At 41.3% G+C, this 20111-nt stretch overlaps 1 protein-coding gene across 9 annotated transcripts in view; it reads right to left on the bottom strand.

Moving 5' to 3' along the window:
- LOC139612544 (intermembrane lipid transfer protein VPS13B-like) overlaps positions 1–20111 on the bottom strand; it is a 325396-nt gene that overhangs the window by 224537 nt on the left and 80748 nt on the right. For all 9 annotated transcript variants that reach the window (XR_011686577.1, XR_011686578.1, XM_071468183.1 and 6 more), the window contains exons 18-19: positions 8309–8443; positions 7319–7498 (exon numbers count right to left, since the gene is read on the bottom strand). Coding sequence is in view for 7 of the 9 variants with exons in the window: in XM_071468183.1 (XP_071324284.1) it covers positions 7319–7498; positions 8309–8443 (315 nt within the window). In the remaining 2 variants the exon portion in view is untranslated. The remainder of the gene's footprint in view (positions 1–7318; positions 7499–8308; positions 8444–20111) is intronic.

Genomic DNA, 20111 nt, shown 5'->3' with positions numbered 1-20111 from the left:
CATCTTAATGAAACTGATTAACTAATATTGTCTCCACTCACTCAGCTTACTAACTCTCTCTCTTTCCCTCTGACCCTGTTCTACATAGGCCACAACTTTTAGAAGTGGAACAGCAATGACCCAGAATGAACTCCCCTCACATTCAAGGTCTAAATCTTAATCTCTATCTGACTCACTTACACACCACCATGCTGCGTTACACAGACAGCTAACTCAAGAAAAGCCTTTAGTTTGACCACTGTGTTCCCCTAAGCTGCACTTAACCCTGTGTATCTGCAGCTTCAGCCCAGTCCTAGATGGAGCACTATTAAACATGCCTGCTTTATTACCACCACCTGATATCCAATCATTTTTTTTCATTGATTAATGTTTACATTATATGTTCTGGTGTTCTTTGTTTAATGTTGGCCTGGGCAGTTATACCTTCTGACTTTCCAATTGACAATTTATAGTCCATTATCTGTTTGGTGTATTCTGCTACTTTACTGTTGCTATGACAAACTTCCCCACAGGGATCATTAAAGTGTCGTTTGCTTTCATTTATTCTCCAGTCTAAGCACAAATCCCAAGCTCTGTCCATTTTGAACCTACAACTGAGAAACTAAATAATAACCTGGAAGGATGTATAAAGGCAACGGCCAAATGGCCACATGGAAGCTGTAATATCACTGCAAGGTGGAGGCTAGCCTGAAAAGCAGCTTTGGCCCCAGTCACACTCCAACCCAACTCCATCTCTAGCCCTAGCCCTCATCCCCTTGTTCTGAATATGAGCGCCCTGCCCCTCAGCGTCACACTCCAGTCAGCCTTTAAGCACTGTGAGAGTGGCCTAAGTAGCTCAACACTTCCCAGATGAACAGCTCCAGTAATGGGCCATGATTGACCCCAATAGCCAATTCTGAGTGGGTTCCCCCAGGTCTAATCTCCACATTACCTGCTCTGCTTCACACACACTGACTGACGAGACATCATGAGAATGGCTACCTTGAAGTTTTAACAGATTATTGAGAAAGTTACAGGGTGATTAGGCAAATAAACAAAATCTTATGGTGTCGTTTCTTTTAAATCTAAAAATGACCATGGATCCATTTTAATCTGTATGCTCTAAAACCTGGAGTTTTTATCAGCTGCATTTTAATCACAGAGTTGTATTTTCTGTAAATAAGTATACTTTCAGACGTGCTCTGAAATAGGTTTTTGTCTTTCAGATGTTCAAAATCACTTCAAATGAAGCTCAGGTCAGGTCCCAGCAGCTACAAAGCTGGTCCCTTCACTTACAAGATTAGCTTGTGTTTTCTCACGAGCATCTACAATAAATGTATTTTAAGTCTACCTTGGATCTATCAGCCAGTAAAGGTTCAGGCCAGCAGCTTAAAGCCATCAAGCTGCTGCCTGTGACAAAGACAGACTGTTGATTTAACACTTAATGGAGTGAGTGAACACATGCAAAGGAGGGGAAAAAGAACATGATAGATGGATGTATGAAAGTGCGGCAGGCCTTTGAAAGACTATAATGGAGGAGGCTGCCAAGGGAGATCCTAAAATTCACATCCCATCTATGGTGTCAGAGCAACCCATTCAAAGATTACATAAAAGTCAACACTAAATGAGATGCTACTGTACTTATCTATTGCGAAACTTCAAAGCACTGCGCTGCTGGCCTTTTTGACACATGAAAACAGAAACTTAAAATGCTTTAGACAAAAGGAAGGCCAAACTTTTCAAAATACAACATGTGACTCGCGTGCTCTCACGATAGATTCAGGCATTTTTCTGTTGTTTTGGTATTTCAATGTAGTTGGCAAAACTAGCATTAAAGGCATATATAGAGTCTAAAAGTATATTGGATAAGTGCTGGAATTTATGTTTACAACAAATCTACTGAAAGAAGCCCTCTTACAGCCATTTAATGCAGTCTTTAGGTTTATAGGTGTACTTACATACACACATATACATACATATATGTATAATACACATATAGAGTGTAGATCAGTGTCAGATCAGTTAAAGACTGGACTTAATTCTGCATTAAAACTCTGAAACATTTTCTTCCGTCCATCTGTCTAATATAAAAACAGTAATTGAGGAGAAAACAGCTTTAATAGCTATTAAGGAACTAAATATGTTCACTATTACACCACTCGGGGAATTCTCCAAGGATTAATTCCATGTAGCTTTCATAATTCCCTCCAATATGTTAAATTAAGATTAAAGATCACTTTGTTCCCCTATTCCCACAGCTCCCATGGTATGGTAAAGAGATCAAAACTGGAGGGTTTTATAGGGAACATCTTTAACATTTGCTCTGCGCTCAGTGTGCTTGATTAAATGTAACATTTTGAGTTCCCAGAGCTCTGAGAAAAGCATAAATCATTGTCTCACAGCTGCTGGCGTGCCTGGAGAAAACACATGCTATCCCTTATTCTCCCTCTCTTTTTGTCTTTTCTATGATCATGAAGCCCACCCGACCCATTGGCCCCTCCTCCTTTGGTGCAAGTCGTGGTGGTGGAGGGTGGGAGGAACACCTGCAGGCTGCCGCTTACACTCAAGTTCAGCAAAAACCCCAGCTCCACACACACCCTCTAGCCCTCTACTCCCTCAGACTGGCCCCATCCAAGACCCCCTTAGTCTCTCCCATCCATCAGTAATGACAGGCTCAAGACCAAGCCAAAGAGGATAGTCAGCCAGCCAGCCACTGTCCAGGGATCAAAATGATCAAGCTGTCTCTTGAGTAGCACTGATAATTTACACGCAATGTAGCATGAATGACATGGCCAGCGGTTTCAAGTCCTAGTGATCCTTAAGGCACAGCTCTACTCTGATTAAATTCACAAATAATTTATAGATCTAATACCAGTTAACGCATCAGTCCCAGTGTGTTTTCGCCAAGGATAAGCTGGCTGTCAGCTGGGCCCATGCGGAAGCCTAACCTGTGCCCTTGTGATCAAGCCTGCCAGTCTGGACTGCAACAACAACCTCACCTCCTAAGCTCCACAAGCCTGGCTCCTCCTATAGCTGCCTTGGTTTCTTCCATGTCTTGTTCCATCTCTCACCCTCTTATTCAAGTTATTTAACAATGGCATTGATTTCTCATTCTTCATAGTGTCATAACAGAGCACACACATGAATCATGTTTGGTTCGTATAAAAGGGGAGAATATTTGGCTATCATGGTACTCTACAACTGCCAAAAAATCTCATCGCTGTTGGGTCCATCTGGAATGACTGTTCAATTAGGAGAAATCATCTGGGACAGCTGCGTTGTGATGCAAAGGGTTAATGGCAAGATATGAAATTATCATACGACTTTGGATCTACAAAAGAGGACATTTCAAAGCAGAGCCGCTTAGTTCTTCTGCGTTAAAACCCATGTCTTTAATTGTGTTTAATTTATTAGAATGTTCCAACCTCAACTCTGTTAAATGAAAACACATTAGCCTGGATCTGCAGGAGTTCTACAAGTGTATAGGGACACCCTCCAACCGCCACTCCACCCCTAGCCACTCAACCCTCTCTTCATTTTCTAAGTAAATTGGAATTTTGTCTTAATTCACTGGTAAACAATTAGACAGAAAACAGATGTCACTGGCCATATTTGAAAGCAAATCATCTCTTTGGGGAATTAACTTTGCATGAAAGAATTAGAAAGAGCGAATAATAAAAGTAAATTAAAACTTGTCAAAGTTGCGTTAAAATGCCGGACCACGCATTAAATTATTTGAAATATCATTATTTCAGCACAGTGCACATCAACATTCTTCACTGTGCTTTGAGGTTTATTCTAAAAACATTTCAGACAGACAACTGCATCATAGAAAGAGGTTCAGACACAAGTGCTGAAAACTTGCGTGGAGAGTTGTGTGATTGGCTGACAGCAAAGAATTTAAGTGTCAATTTGACCAAATACATTGTATTGGCAGTGAGGTCAGAGACAGCAACTTTTGAGCTCTAAAAAGGGAAAAACTAAGCCATGGGGAAATGGCCTCTGAGGTGGTTGAAAGGATCCATGGAGAAAGTGCTGATTTCCAGAGTATGTCACATTCATTATGCAAAATACAAAAATCACACCTACATTATCAGTGGGGAAACACTGCAAGCACGGCCTCTCTTGACTTACAATCAACAGCAGTCACTCACATCCACCAAAACAAAAATACAAATTAAGGTATATGCATGTGAAAGCATCATGACATGTGAGTATACATGTATTCAAATGTTTCACTGACTACACAGTGGTGGCAATAAGCTCTCCCTTAATTCTTTAAGTAAATATTTTGCCTTGAGAATTGGGCAGATCCCACAGCACTGGTGCACTTTACATCACTTCCTTACAAAAACCAGAAGTGACTAATCAAATGTTAAATAGAATATAAAACTTGATTGTGGCTCATTATATCTTAATGTTTTCAGTATGTCTACGGTTGAAGGATTCTGCCCCCCACCCCCTACCTCCTCCCAAGTTTTTTGCTCAATGTATAATGATCATGCTTTACGAATGTGCTAAATGGAATCAACAGAGCCACATGGGACAAACCAAATGTGTTTGATGTCAAGGCCAGGAGCTCCAACAATACAGAAATGTCATGATCACAAAATTTTGTACCTCTGAGTCTGTCCTATGGGAGTAAAGGGTGCAGCCCATTTAGAGTGGTGTTACTCCACTTTTCATCTCTGGCTAAATGAGGTGGTGCATCCATCATTCCATTAACGCTGCTCTAACAGGCTCCCAGTCACCCTCTGGTTGACAGCAGGGACATGGGACATGTGGACTGACCAAAAGCTTTGATGTAAGTCTGACCACCATACAAAACACAGACCTATAAGTAGACACCAAAAAATGCCAGACACACTAAATTTGCAAGATTTTCCCTCAGCAGCATGTGAGTGAGTGAGAGAGAGAGAGAGAGAGAGAGAGAGAGAGAGAGAGAGAGAGAGAGAGAGAGAGAGAGAGAGAGAGAGAGAGAGAGGTTCCAGTCTGGTGAAACTGTTATTGTCAAGCCACACTGCTGTCTCCAGCTTTGACTGCATTGACAGGTATATTGTAGATAAAAGAAAGATTTTTGGCAGAGTATGTGTGTGTGTCTGTGTGTGTGTGTCAGCTCTTCTGCACTGCTTTGTGGTCAACATGTAACTGAAAATACAAAACAGTTAATGCTCAGTTTTGTTCCTTTTTTATCTATTACAGATTTAATTAATCTGTTGTCAGATTACTAAGAAACAAAGGAACAGAGACATGTGCATAGAGAATGGAAAGAGGGAGAGACGGAAAGCATGAATATTCTTGATTCCTGATATTAAATGAAATCAACAAGGTTAAGAGACAAAAGAGATGCAGACTGTATAAAAGAAAAACAGGAAACAAAGAACATTAAACACAGAAAACGGGGAAAAAAGGAGCTCTGAGGCAGTGATGAGAAGGAGCGCAGGCCTCCACTGCTCCACATCTGCTGGAGATACATCCAGTGCTTCAGGGAGTCAGCCCCCCACCTCCCTTTCACCTTCATCTTCTTTCCCTCTCGTCCTTTTCACTTCTTTTTGGTCTTCTGGTTTGTGTTCAGATCAGGTTTTAATATTCAAAAATATGTGCTGTCTTTATGAGCCATTGTTTTGCTGAAATAGTATGGTCTCTGTATCACAGTAATAGTTTGTGGCTGTGCACCGAGCAGAATTTACCAGAGTTCCTAAAAATATCTATGTTCTTGAGACTGTTAGGGGTGGAACAACCCCTTGTCAAAAATACAACGTTGCTTTTAAAATCTACTCCTATGTCATTGCAACGTTCTGAAAATTTATTCTGTAAGTACTCACATTCATCAAACTGTGAGTTGCCAATGAAATGTAAGCTTTTCCCTGACTTACATTTTCAATTTATAGCAGTGTCTTGGTGTTCTGTTCACTAGTAGTGGGACAATGATTGACTGGGTGACATTTAAACAGCAATGGAATTCCTGGTTAGGGATGACCTCCCAAATCCACTGTCTCTAAACTGTACTTATCTTTTTACTTCACTACACCCTAAGCCACAGCTGCTACAGCTGTATCTTCTCCTCACAGTCTGAACCCAGCTGAGGCCGGCTCTATCTCCATCTCAGCACTGACATGTTTAAAGTGCAGGGGCCTGATATGATTCAGGGCTCAGTTTGAGGGTTTACGTAAGTCAAGGCCACACAATGAATCTCTGCAGCCCTGTATTAAAAGTGATGTACAGTTGTGACTCTGAAGACAACTCTAAAAACAAGTACTGGAAGTACCGAAGGTGTATTGTTTTACATAGTCACCACAGGCTTCTCTTGTATCTGCTGTTGGGCAGGAAAGGGTTGTGGGACGACAGCCCGAAGTGTGCGTTGTGAGATTCGCCTTTTGTGGACTTTTAGAGTCTTGGGGCAGAACTGAAGGCAATAAAATAGGAAAGACTGTCAAGTATATCTATTTCCAAAGGTATCAGCCTGGGAGCCCAGTAGGGCTGCCCCATAGGAGAACTAGTTGCAGTTGCAGGTGGGGAGGAGAGATCATGATGACATACTGTGATGACATACTGATATTCATGGCCTCATTCACAGGAGAAAGCACCACAGGAGCAATTTCAGCTTGAAAAAACACAGAAGACCATTTTGAATAGATGAGGACAAACCTGTCTACTGCTGTAGATACATGAGATGCACTGAGTTGTAGTCATTAAATATCCAACTTAGTAAATCAAGTGCTATAGCACTTTGAGCTTTGGAATCTGACTTACAGTTTTAGTCTTTTAACAGGGCTACTGAATAATCCCACTCCCTCCCTCTAAACACACATGCATACACCCACACACTCTCACACTGACACCAGAAACATAATCTGTGGTCTAAGAACGCAATCAAATACTGCAACCTGACATCAGTGCAGCCCTCAACAGCAATCCTCGAGTGGTTAGCTGTTGTTAGCCAGCTCAGCCTAGTGCTGACAGAGGCTAACTGCTGTTTAGAGAACTCATGCTGCCTGTAAAGAGACACTGAGTTGCCAACCTCGCTTCAAGGATACTGGACTGGAAAACACTTATCGGCCTTACTAAACAATCAGTTACACTAAACAAATAACGGAAAGGGGGCACTGCGTGACATTATGGCAGGAAGGAAAATATGATGATCTAAACAAACTGAGACTCTTGCATTAGATCATCAACAACTGAGACGGAATATGGACTACCACTGTCTGTCACAAATCCAAACAACAGAACCTCAACTGAAAAATGAGCTAAAAAATATATCAATGTGCAATTTTGATTAAAAAAATATACAGGCTGAGTAAGTGTGAGGAGAGGAGAGCATTTCAGTAGCTTCTACCTGAGTTCCTGCAGTTCTCTTCTTGCTGAGGGACCAGAACAGAAAACGCCAGCAGGTCAGGGGCAAGCAAAGATTCAGGTTTGCGGATCTCATTAAGCCAGCGGCTCGTATGGAGTTCTTTGGTGTCTGATGGGCCCTGAATGAGAGGAACCAGCTTCTCCTTCACCCCCTCTCCCGAACCTGAGAGACAAGAATCAAAGGCTAAGTAATATCATTTTACAGTTACCAAAATCATTCAAAATTATTCACACTCACAAAAATGATCATTTTATTTCAAACTGTAATACATAAAGCAAGCATTTGTCGTGAGTGCTTCATGGATTAAAAACACATCCCTTTTATTTGAATCAGTTTGTGACTCAAGACTCTGAATTTTATTATGTAGGCTTTTAATGATAACGTAAATATGTTTAGACAAATTGCAGCATTTTAGGTCAAACCAAAAAACATCTCAACTTCATGTCTGCTGGTGAAATTGGTGAAAAATATGCCAGAAACTTTGTGGAAACTTGTGGAAAATCTTTAAAAAATATGGAACAGTCAAGGTAAAACAGACCAACAGGAATGTGAAGGGCATGTACACTGATTTGGGTTGACAAAACCTACGCTGAGTTAAACTCTTAATGTTTACTTTACTTTATTTTGAAATAATTTCATTGTACAGTATTTCTATATTGGCAGCTGCAGTACATCGTATCATCCACCTGATGACATGTCTGACGTTTGACCCTGTGAACTCTGTGCTGACACTAGCTCCAATAACATCCTTGCCATCAAAATACATGGCCAGGGCCCAATGACAGTACCCCAGGAGAAAACAGCAACTGAATCACACTGCAGGAAATAAATCATGATAAAGATTGAGAAAAAGGAAGAAAGACTGGGTGTGTAAGAGTATATGTTAAAGAAAGTAAAAGAAGAGTCTAGTCGGTCTAACTCTCTCCCTCCTACACAGGCAGTAAAGTTTTAACAGGGCACAGCTGCACACACCTGGGGTCCTGGCGCATACTTTTACAGCTCCCATGGTTCCTGAGGCGCATTTCACCGTCACACGGCTGCAGAACTTCAGCTCCAGGTTTTGGACCGAGCCCTCGAGAGTCGGTGACGGGCCCAGAGATTTCACACCTAATAAAAAAAAAAAACCAAGGTGAAAATGAAGTGCAGTCCAGCAGGTGTAAACACTGCTGCAGTGGCTTCGTTAAACACTTGATTGGCCTTTAATTATTCTTGACCCCTTTCTTTCCCTTTCGTTCTCTCCCAGAGTTGTGAGAAACCAGGAGCTCTTAAACACAGATGTGAACACCAGGTGAAGTGTGCTGTTGCCACTCTGGCAGGATTACTTTTGGTGTCCTTTGTTTTAAAGGTTAAGCTGTTGTTATGTCTGTATACCATGAAAAATATATCAAAATACAACTGCAACCTGTTGTAAGCTGTAAAAGACCATCAGTAAACATTGCCCTCAATGTGTTTACACCTGCTGGACTGCACTTCGTGTGGTTTTTAAACAGTGCCCAGGATGGTTATTAAAAGAGATAAAACCCCTTAAATTGTCAAGTGTTTGTCTAAATGTTTTATAAGCTCCCAGTAAATCTACTGAGTTGAATGACATGAACATTTTAGGTTAAGTAACAGGAACTATTGGTATATATGTAACAGGCCAATATAAAGAATATATCTTTCCAAAAGAATATCCAATACAGTCACGCCTGTATCCATCTTAGTGTCAACTACAACTCACCTAACACCAGCATTACATCACAAGAGCCTTAAGTGCTCTTCACTCTATGATTATTTCTCTTAATGGCAGTCTAGTGTGGAGGAATCTTTCTTCTGCCATTTTTCCAAAATGAAACTGTTTGTGCTGTGGTAAGGAGTGGGGGGAATTACATACTCGCCACTATGATATGTCAATGTTATTTCTATGGTGAGAGGCTATTTCAAACACATAACAGGACGAGGAAGGAGAAGTAACTGGATGGCGGAAAGATACTGTGGAGTAAAGGGAGTTCTGTGCCAAACCGCCTGTTGAGAGAGGAGAGGAGGATCTATCCATCACGTTACATTCTTCCAGTGAGCTGGAACTGTCCGAGGGAATCATATTAAATTCTTACATCACCTGTTCCAATAAGGCTTTACTTCTCAGAATAATCCCATCTTACAGTGATAGCACTTCATTTCCTAAAAGTGTCCATAGCACTTTTTGACTGAGTTTTTACAACTGAGTGGGGCTTTTCCCGTCAAATGCCTGCCCAGTGACCCTAAGATCAACAAGTCAGAAAGGCAGAACAAACAGCGAGAAACACAAAAGAAACATAAACAGAAATACATGAAATGGATAAAGCAAAAATGAAACTGATTTATTGGCTACCCTGGATTTATTGCCTACCGGTGAGTGAGAAGGTATTGCATTAATAAGGCACAGATGAGTGGTGCTACCAGGGAGGCTATGAAAGCACAACAGGTCATTATTTGGCAACGGTCCCTGAAACTATGGTCTGGACATCTAAAGGCTCTTTTTTTCTTTCACATCCACTTCCTCTGCCATTTTTTCTTACATTTCTTATTACTCAACTCTTCTACCTGTTTCTCCTCCTTCGCCCCACCCTATTCTCTGTCTGTTCAGTGAAGTCATTACTGTTCAAATTTTTACTTGCTTAGGTTATCCAAAATCTAAATGTTGCATGAATAAAGATAACTTGGTGGGTTGTTTTACACCAAAATTAGCACACATTTGTTTGCAGTTTTTAATCAACTAAATAGTTCAAATGTAGTTTTAATGTTAAACAGCAGGCAGTGTGGAATAGTGTGGGTTCAAGTAGACACATATACACAGCACATTTAACCAAGGGAATTACTGGCAATTGCTAAAATCCCTAACCACTCATTTCCCTCCTCTTCCTCTCTCAGACAAATTACCCAGCGACTTCTTCACCTGCTGTCTTAGAGGACCTCTATCAGCCCAGATGCAAGATGGGAATGTTAATAACCCCCATTCTGTCTCCCTGCCTACCACTTAATATATCTGCAGGTCAAACAGAGCACTGTTGCATGTGTCTCTGTGGCTTTAGTTACTTGCTTCTCTTTCAGCTTCCTCTTTCTATAGGACAAATGTTATATTTGTGTGGAAACACTCTATGTACATTTTTTTCCTCCCAGAACCCAAACAAGCATGACGACTCCTCCTAGAACCAGATTGTACTAACAGTGCTAAACAGTATATGTTGCATGCATAAATATCAATGTTTTTTTAAGTAACTGCCCATACCATACCTTGTGTAATTACTGCAAACAAACAACATTGCTACCAATACTGTCACTACTATTAAGAATTAGGACCACAAGGTTGGTTTTGTTTTTTGGACTGTCCTTCTGTCTCTTGGATTGCTACGTGTTCAAGTACCAGTGATTCTTTTCCTAATATCCTCAAAGTTTTAGATGAATTTAGTCATCATCTTATTTCTTTACCTAAAAAAGAAGAAGCATGTACAGTGGGGTCCAAAAGTCTGAGACCCATTTGAAACCCACTTTTCCATTCACTTGACTGGGAAAGTGGTCATGCAAGCTCATGCACATATATGCAATACAGATACACACACATACACAAACAGACATTTGGGTTATTTGATGCCATCTAGTACCAGAGGGAAAGATAGAAAATGACATAGGCACTACATAAAGCCAAGCTCCTTTCTCCCACTGGAAACAATATAGCTTACATACATACCTTTTGCCATAAAAGGACTGCACCAGACATGTGGCTATATTACTGACTGTGCCTCGGTGAACCTAAAAACACATGACCTGTCTATCTTAATGGAAAAAAGGATAACCAGATCCAGTGATCATTTGGCCTTTTTAAAAACAATACTAAAGAAGGAATGATTGCAACAGTGATGGGTAGGCCTCCATACAGACTGAACCCCTGATTCCTTCATTATTTGTGGAAAAGATGGAGACGTTAAGAGTGCAAGCCAATCTGGAACATGACAGGGGCCATTCCCACTACTCTGGTTGGTCTTTGATAAATGGAATTAGGGGTATCACTATAACATACCCCCCTTGCCTACACAGATGTCCTAAAGGGCACAGAACACCTGCTGGGGTGGTGGTTGTTGGGTGGGAGAGCTCTGGACAATGTTTTGTCCAGCTGTTGGACTATAAAAAAGTGGGGTACACAGGAAGAGGAAAAACACAAGGGTTGGTAGTTTGTTGGCTTGAAGAGTGGTATTTGGTTTGGTTTATGTGTGCATTATTATGTAGTGTGTGTATTACAGCCAGACATGTGTGAGAGTGTGCATTTCTGTGAGTGACTGAGTGACTGAGTGAGTGAATGTGTGTGGTGCTGTTACTTGTCAAGCAAGGGCAGGTGCGAGGAGTACATAACCACACAGCTAGGGGCCAGAGGCTACAGCACTCCATCAAACACTACGAGGGCAACCATGGGCAGCTGGATTTACCATCCCAAACCTTGAGAAGGGTGTGGAAAATATGAATGGAAGGAGGGATGTAAAGTCAGTAAAGAAATACTGAGGACTAGAAAGAAAAAGAAAGAACGAATAAAAAAAAAGAGAAAACACACTCTGATGGGCCAGTATGGGATGTGGAGGCTGCTTCTTTGCTTTCTGCATACTTCAATAGTTGGCGTGCACGTGTCTCAATATGTGTGCGTGGACATCTGTAGACTTAAAAGGCATGTTTTACACATTCCAACATGTCCTGCTCACTCTGCTTTGAAGAGAGGTATGGGAAAGTTGTCTTTCTATGATGCTAAACCAGGCAAATCTACACTGCGCAAGATGAAGCACAGTGTTTGTATTAGCTTACATTCAAAAAACATGTATGATAATACATGGCAATTTGCATTTCTGATGCATTCTGAAATGTTTTTTTTTTAATGAATAAGGGAACATGGAAGTGTTACAAGACGAGGAAAGGAAAGGCAGAAGGCCTCCTCTCTGTGTGAAAAAAACTAATAATATCTGGCAATTGGCTGAAGCATACGACAGCATTGAGAAGATTGTGACTTCTGGTAAAACAACCATTAAATCTGTGTTTTGACTCAAGTTACTACACCTCCACTCCACACAGCCACATTATAGACATAAGTGAGAGGTTCCACTACTTTTCTGAAAACCGGTCCCTGGCACGTATTAATGCATTGGGGATCAGTTTTATATGTGATGACGATTGGTTGACAAGAGGATGTACACTACCATCAAACCCTAATGGGCAGGTAGACAGACAAAGACAGACGGAAAGAGAAAGAGAACCTAAAGTGCTAAAAGCTCTAAGTCTGGCAGTGGGCCCACAGCAGCTAGGGGGCTGACAAAAAAAAAAAGAGGTAGACACTGACAAGTTGGGTAGACCAAAAGCAGCCAGCTGAGCCATTAAGTGCTGATGTAGAAACAATAACTGTCTCTCCCAAGTCAGGAGGGGCTGAAGTAGAAGCAGTAAGTAGGAGCAGGAGGTCTGCTGGCACCTTGCCCAGTACTGACACACAGCAAAAATACAGACACATGCAGAGAGAGTGGGACAGGAAAACAGACAAGGTGAGTGGCTTGTCCTGCAGTTAAAGCTGAGACCAGAGCAGCTCTGGAAGCAGGCAGACACATGTCTGTAGGGAGAATTACCACTTTTAACAAATTCAAATTTTTATAAAACCAAGACTTGGTTAGGATAACAGGGACTTAAACATAAAGGTTAGGTAAGGTTAGGAATGCATTAAATGTTTAGAATCCAGAGAATGTGTGACATTTTCATAAAAACCCTACAGTCAATAAATGAAAGCAGTTACAGTACATTTGGTGTCCTAATACTCGAATGGGTTATGGCAATTTCAGGAAAACTTCACTTGCACACAGAAACAGATGAATTTCACATTTGAGGTGGCAGCAACAGCTGTTTTTAGATAAATGAAATGGGGACTGGGCAGTTTACATGAGAAGTGACGGCTTCCACTGCTAAATAACCACACAAACACAAACACTCCAATCAACAGCCAATTCTATAGAACCCTGACAGTGCAGCTAGGTGCACAGACAGAAAGAGTAAGAGGCAAGAAAACAAGTCTGCGCGCGCGTGCACACACACGCACACACATGCACGCACGGACAGGGAGAAAGAGAGGAATGCTTCTCCCCATGTCAAAGCCCAGCCTAGCAGCTTCCAGCACACTAGCTAGAGGTTGGAGTGGGGGGGGTGTGCAAGTGGTATTCTGCCTATAACAGTTGTGGTATGAAGACTGTGATGGGGTGTAAGAGCTGGTGGTAGTGGAGGCTGGGGGTCTAATTTTCATGATTATCATCCCCTCCAGGTGCTGCCTGTCTTTCTGTCTGCCCACTAAAGCAGTGACACATGTTCTCCGCATTTTCAAACCATGGTTCCCTCTGCCACTGAATTACCACAATTAAGGAGTCTTCATGCGGAAGCAATTTGGCCAACACTAATGGGCCTAGGCAGTGGGGTTTGGAAGACAACTTGGAAGACAGTGGGGGGTGGGGACTGAGTGAACCAGTTATACAACAAGTAAGAAAGATGAGAGAGAGTAAGAGAAAAAGGAAGAGACAGATGTGCAGAGAGTCATAGCAAAACATGTGCTGTGACATAGAGCCACTTGTAAGGAGACAATTAGCCAGTGGTGAGATAGGCCATTAAAACACAGTTCTGGATGAGAGGGCCTGCCTCTCAATCTCCCATATCCCCAGCCTAATGCTGTCCTGACAAATCTGTTTAGCATAAGAAACAGGGGCATTCTGACTTTGAAGTCGCAGCCAGGATGAAATGCCACTGTGGTTCCACCATGGGAGAGATGCTTGAAACTACAGACCACAACTAATGACGCTAAACCAGCCCCTCCATCACTGAAATGTAACTCTGGATTACTGCTCTCTCTCTCTGACTCAAGATCTGTGTCCCTAAAACTCACGCTTGCCCCCCCCACACACCTCCACTTGCCTCATGGAAGAGCATTAAAGAGAAAACAGAGAGAGGGCAGAGCATTCTTGTTTATCAATAATCCACTGAGATCAATATTTATGTCTCAGCTTTGCAGAGGCTGAATGTGTCTGTGTGTGGTGGTAGCCAAGACGTGACTGGGGTTTTGGTGCTGCTGAGGGACTTCAGTGGGAGTTACAGTGAAAATTTATGGCCTTGTGACATGGAGCTATGTGCTCAGTTGGCACTAGTCACTTCACTTAGATGGGACGGTTGGCTCACAGTAGGGAGCCAGCTCTGCAGACACTACCAGATGACATAAACACAAACAGATTTATTTGGGGCTGTCATTGAGTCAGGGTTTAGTAATATTGAGAGCAGTCTTCTTTAGAGCCCTTTCTATCTGCCAGTACAAATACAATGCTATATGTCATGTATCCCTTACACCACAAACTTTGAAAGGCTCTAATGTTTCTATGATGCTCCAGATACTTTCTTTATAATGCAACAATTATTTTAGTAATTTGATAGTGTGACTAGTGTATCTGTAAATGCAGAGCATTCACTATAATACACCATACAACAATATACAGCTTACTTTAACTGCACGCTGCATGCCTTGACTTGTTTTCCATGACACATTGAAGGGGCCTACAAGTGTTTACCATGGTAATGTTTCATAAACCATGGCTGCAGGGCTTTTTCATATCATATTTCAGTTTACTCTCCACAGCTCCAAATGACGAAAGATTAAATTGACAGAAACCTTGCTGTACCCGTGGCTGGCCAGCTAATTAAACTGCTCTACTCAAATACGAACCATCAGCCAGGTTTTTAAAAGCATGATAGATCTTTGAGAGCAACTACCAATTTACGTGCTATACAGTGCCAATGGTATATTGGATTTAGTGGTAAGTGGAAAGATGCCTCTGAGAAAACATCAATGATTCATATCAGAGAGCAAAATTTGGATGTGAAACCCAGGCTTCCAGATCCTGTACCGGGATCATCCATGTTCTGCAACATGCTTCAGATCACATCTTATTTCCCATGACAGAAAAGTGGGCTACAGGGGAGAGAAAATCCTTGGAACACTCTCAGTTGCACACTCTTTTAAATATCATCTTTCACCAGAAGCCAGCGGACAGTGTGAGGAAAAGCGGAATGATAAATGGACAATCATGGTGAGAAATGACAAGCTTGATGTCCCCTGATGAGTGTTTGAAGTCACCAACCATGAGGGGAGATGCATGTGTGCATCTGTATGTGTGTGCGTGTGTGTGTATATTTTTTATGTGTGAGTACATGTGCAAAGTGGTTGTTGCTGACTTGCGATGTTTGATGAAGGAGCAGACCTCAGGCACTTCATGTTTCTCTCAACCCATTAAAAATATAAATATTCATGTAATCCAATATCTAATTGTGGGAGAACACAACAAACTTTTTTTGTATCAACTGCAGGCTTCTCTCACCAGCTCTGAAGTGAAATGAGCGACAGAGAAAGAGCAGAGAGCTGTAGGAAGACAAAAGAAAAGAGGAAGGTCTGAGTCTGGATTGACTTAAAACATCATCACAATCTGCCAGGAGTGGGGTGAGGGCCGTCTGTAGCTCATTGAAGTTTTCATTGACAAGAACCGTCTCAAGTTCCATCCAAGATTTATTTATCAGTTCTCTGATGCTGACACAACGTGTTTTTAATGTTAGAAATAAGGTTGCGTATGGATAAAAAAAGCCTTCTTTCTTTCCTCTCCCTCCTGCTTTCTTCTTGCTCTGATGTCAATCCATGAAGCAGACAAGTAGACAGGCAAAAATTTCTCTCAAACCAATAAGTTACCTCTTCAAAGAAGTATGGATACTTCAGTGAGGGGCCAGGCCACGCTGAAACAGACATCTCAGGGTTTTCATTAAGCTTCCCATCTCTTTACTGACATTTGTGACAACCATAGACCATGAAAAAAAGGCTCTTGTTCTTCCTTCTTTCTTTCACTTTCATTGTGGAACAATGAAAATGTGCTGAGTGTATGGAACTATTATATGACAGAGTAAACCTGCACGTTCCTCTGGCCTCTGAGTAATAGATGGGAAACATCAAGGTTGTGATTAAGAAGGCCATGTCAGCCAAACTCTGCACAGGAAAACATTGGAAAACTGAGCGGAGTGCAATCTCCACTGCTGAATCTCACAGCCAGGACTATACCAACAACAGCTTTACAGGCGATCACACCAAGAAGAGAGAAAAGATAGATGGATATATACTGGGACCAGACAACATTAAATGCACCGCATGCTAGGGATCAACTCATGGAGGTGACAGAGTGATATGAAAATGAACACTTTTTTCCCCTTCAATAACACAGAGCTATTACCGACACTTATACTATGCCACAGCGTCACAGGGGGATTTGCGTCAGACCCATGCTCCTGAAGGCAGTTAGATCACAGGGATGTGGACTGCTGGCCATGACAGGAGCAGCCTTTTTCATGCAGTGCAAAAATGCGTAAAAACTGTTGTTGACATGGTCTTCTAAGAGACTGCATTTGTTTCCAAGCAATGGGAAATATCAGTGTGAAGAAAAGGATAAGGCTCTCTGACGTAACCTTGAATAGTCTTGGTTCTTTTTTCCACTCTTTTCTCTGTTCTTCTTTTGACCACTCCATCCCCCCATTCTATGTGTAAGGGAAACTTGTAAAAACAAAAGGCTTGTTTTAATAATGATACTGTTATGAGTGAGAGCATAAGTCCTGTACTATTATTATCAGCATGCTTTTAGTCACTATGTAGTGAGAGTATTGGCTCACTGTATCCAAACATTCTTGTCATCATTTGCCTTAAATGGGATCGTATGCTGTGAGTTCAGGAGTACATATAGCTTTGGGAGGTGGGCATGCATCTGTGTATATGCACGTCTGTGTGCGTGTATAACCTGACACTCAATTAGGTGCCAAAGCTGGGTTTAATAAGGAGAACCAATAGTTAGTTGTGTTCCTGGGCACTGAGATCTCTTTATTTCCTTCTTTCCATCACTTTTCCCTTCGCCCTTTATTTTCCTTTTTTCTTTCATTTTTCATTCTTCTCATTGTATCATTTACTCTCTCTTCCTCTTACTCTGTTCTCTCCCCCCAATATCTGTCATGCTTAAGTTATGTCACAGCTCGTATATCACCCAGCAATCATCTAGAGCACGTCTGGTGACCACCACCAACCAACTTCTACCCCCCCATCCTAGTCAAGACCACCACAGAGCTCTGTGGCCAGGAAGCCAGCTGTGGTAGCTGCATTAAATCTGAATACATTACTGGTGGAAATGTCAATTTTATGCTGATTTAAATTACCCTTTGTCTCTCAAAAATGCAGCCTTTCACAGGATGCTTAAAAAGGGAGGCAAATGCAAGGACCAAATTTAAGCTCAAGCCTTTCTGCTCTGCAGGGAAGAATTTAGATTATTGAAAGTGAATAGCCTTAGTTTCTGCTCAACTTTCATTTGGTTGGTTGGAGATCATGCACTGGTCCCATTACGGTTAATTCAGGGCCAATGTTCAAGGTTAATATAAAAAACAAAACAAACAGAGAACCATCAGCAGGTGAGCCAAACTCAAATGAAGGAAAAAAATGATTGATTAGATGATGCTTACTTTAACTGTCACTCTGATTTGGCAAAGAAATTAAAATTGGTTTTCCCTGAATATCATTTCAGTTCTTGTGGTAGATATCAAGGACCTAAAGTTAATAAGTCAAATAGTACTCAGCTTCAACTCACTTCCAGGCAAATAACACAAGCAGGAAAAAACAGGCTATGAAGCATTTCTACCTCTGGCAGTCTTTTAAAGGGATGGACAAGCAAAATCATCCATCTTTTATAATGAGTTTTCTAAAGTCATGGATGCAAGAATACAACCAGTACTTCTAATTTCTGTTTAATCAGCAAGACAAAGAGCGGGAACACAAAAAGCACACACATTGCCTAACATGCAAATAGTAAAATACACATGCACGACCCCAAACATACAAAAGTAGCCATTAAACAAACATATATTCACAATACATGGCCAGGGGATGGCTGGTCCCTAAGCCAGAGTTATACCATCTGCAGGTTTAGGTGTACGCTATGAATCATCACTATGTAAGGAGCTATAAACACATCTGTTGAAATTGAAAGACCTATGTCCACTGGGGACGTAAGTGCATGAATCAAAATCCAATAAAGCTATCATCAGCAGGAACATACATGACAAATACAATAAGAAAACATACAGATTCTGTGTGCTCATGGCAATGTGCAGACTCGATTTGCTCAAAACTTAGATCACTGGGATCTATGATGATTTTTAAATTTTATTGCTAACATTTATTTCAACACTAGGTGACAAGAAACTGGAGGCAGTAACTAACTATTAAAATTTGAACCACTGACTTACAACTGTGACTGTAGGTAAGGCGGTGTCAATAACATGTAAATCTCCACACTTCTCTTGAATTGTGTTGTAATTATTGTTTGCTAAAGAGCTGCTCTTGTTTTCCTACATCATTATGAAATTGTTTTATCACATTGGAGATGTGTTTTCTACAAGATTCTAGGATAAAGTAATGTGTAACAGAAAGCAAACAAAGGCAATGCAAATAGGTACAGTCATTGACTATCCAAATGTTTGTATAAAATGCACTGACGAATGAGCAATGAAAAACAATTTGAGCACTGAGATTACACTTTCCCTGTACCAGAATTAGACACACTCACCATAATGCACAACATACAGTGCACTCACAAATATATGCAGACTCAAGTAGTATGCTGGAGATAACTGTGGTCAGTGTGCTAGAAGCTGTGACAGGTAGGAATTACTGGCTCCTCTGTACTAGTATTGATGCGACTGCTACTACTATTGCTCCTGGAAGTATAAACAAAGAAAACATGTAAGATGGGTAGGCCACTGACAATCAGATGAGAAGAGGAGAAAATGGAAAAAATAAAACATACAATATGAAGCAATGAATCCAGATGGAAAAAAGGAGAAAGGAGGAGAGAAATTAAGTTGGCAGTAGAGAATTGCACAGAAAAGATGTAAGGAAAAGAACAGAAAAAACCCAAAAAGCAAGAACGAAGGAGTCGATTTTGTTAAGTCAGAAAATGGGAATTATTAAGGAGGGAACGCACCAGGACAGAGCTGAGTTGTTGTTACCTCCACTGTGCAGCTGACAAGGCTTGCGGTTAGGTGGAACATACTGTAAGAGTGCATGCACTAATATGTGCACAAACACACATCTGGACCAGGTGTGGACCACTTCTCCATTTTTACCAGACCACCAGCCACATATGATATGGCATACTGTTTTCTGCAGAGCTCACCAATAAATTACAACAGTAGTGTGAGCTTCACTGGAATGTAAAAGAAGGGTGGAATAATGTGTCACCACAGAAAACAGAAAAACTGATGATGTCCTAAAGACCGACAAACCAGGCTGTCATTCAATAGGCAGTGACTGACAACATGTGATTCTCAAGGAAAATACAATTTTACGGTTTGTTTTCTGATTTCACTCATTCGTCTCTGGGCTTGTCGACCAAACACAGGCTATACTGCATATGCTGCTCGCTAGGTTACTGCTGCAGCTGCCAGTGAGCAGCACAAACTTGAAGTTTTACAAATCCTAGCGGCTGTGTTCCAGTCAGCTGCGATGATTTAAGGTCTATGACTGTTGCTTTAATCTGAGTCCACCAATTATTTTGAAGAACGTTTTACAGTCTGTCAGTACTCTGAGATTAAAACTGAAGTTTTTGTTTTCTTAGTTTTCCTCCTTGCTGAATTATGGAATTTCCTTTGGACAGGGAATAAAATCTCATACCTAAATGGCTCCCCTGCG

This window comes from Trachinotus anak, unplaced genomic scaffold, assembly GCF_046630095.1.
Source record: "Trachinotus anak isolate AG129_WGS33_773 ecotype Australia unplaced genomic scaffold, CSIRO_AGI_Tana_v1 ptg000032l, whole genome shotgun sequence".
Classification (NCBI taxonomy): Eukaryota; Metazoa; Chordata; class Actinopteri; order Carangiformes; family Carangidae; genus Trachinotus; species Trachinotus anak.
Note: the sequence above shows the minus strand (reverse complement) of the source record. Positions and strands in the feature narration are given on the sequence as shown.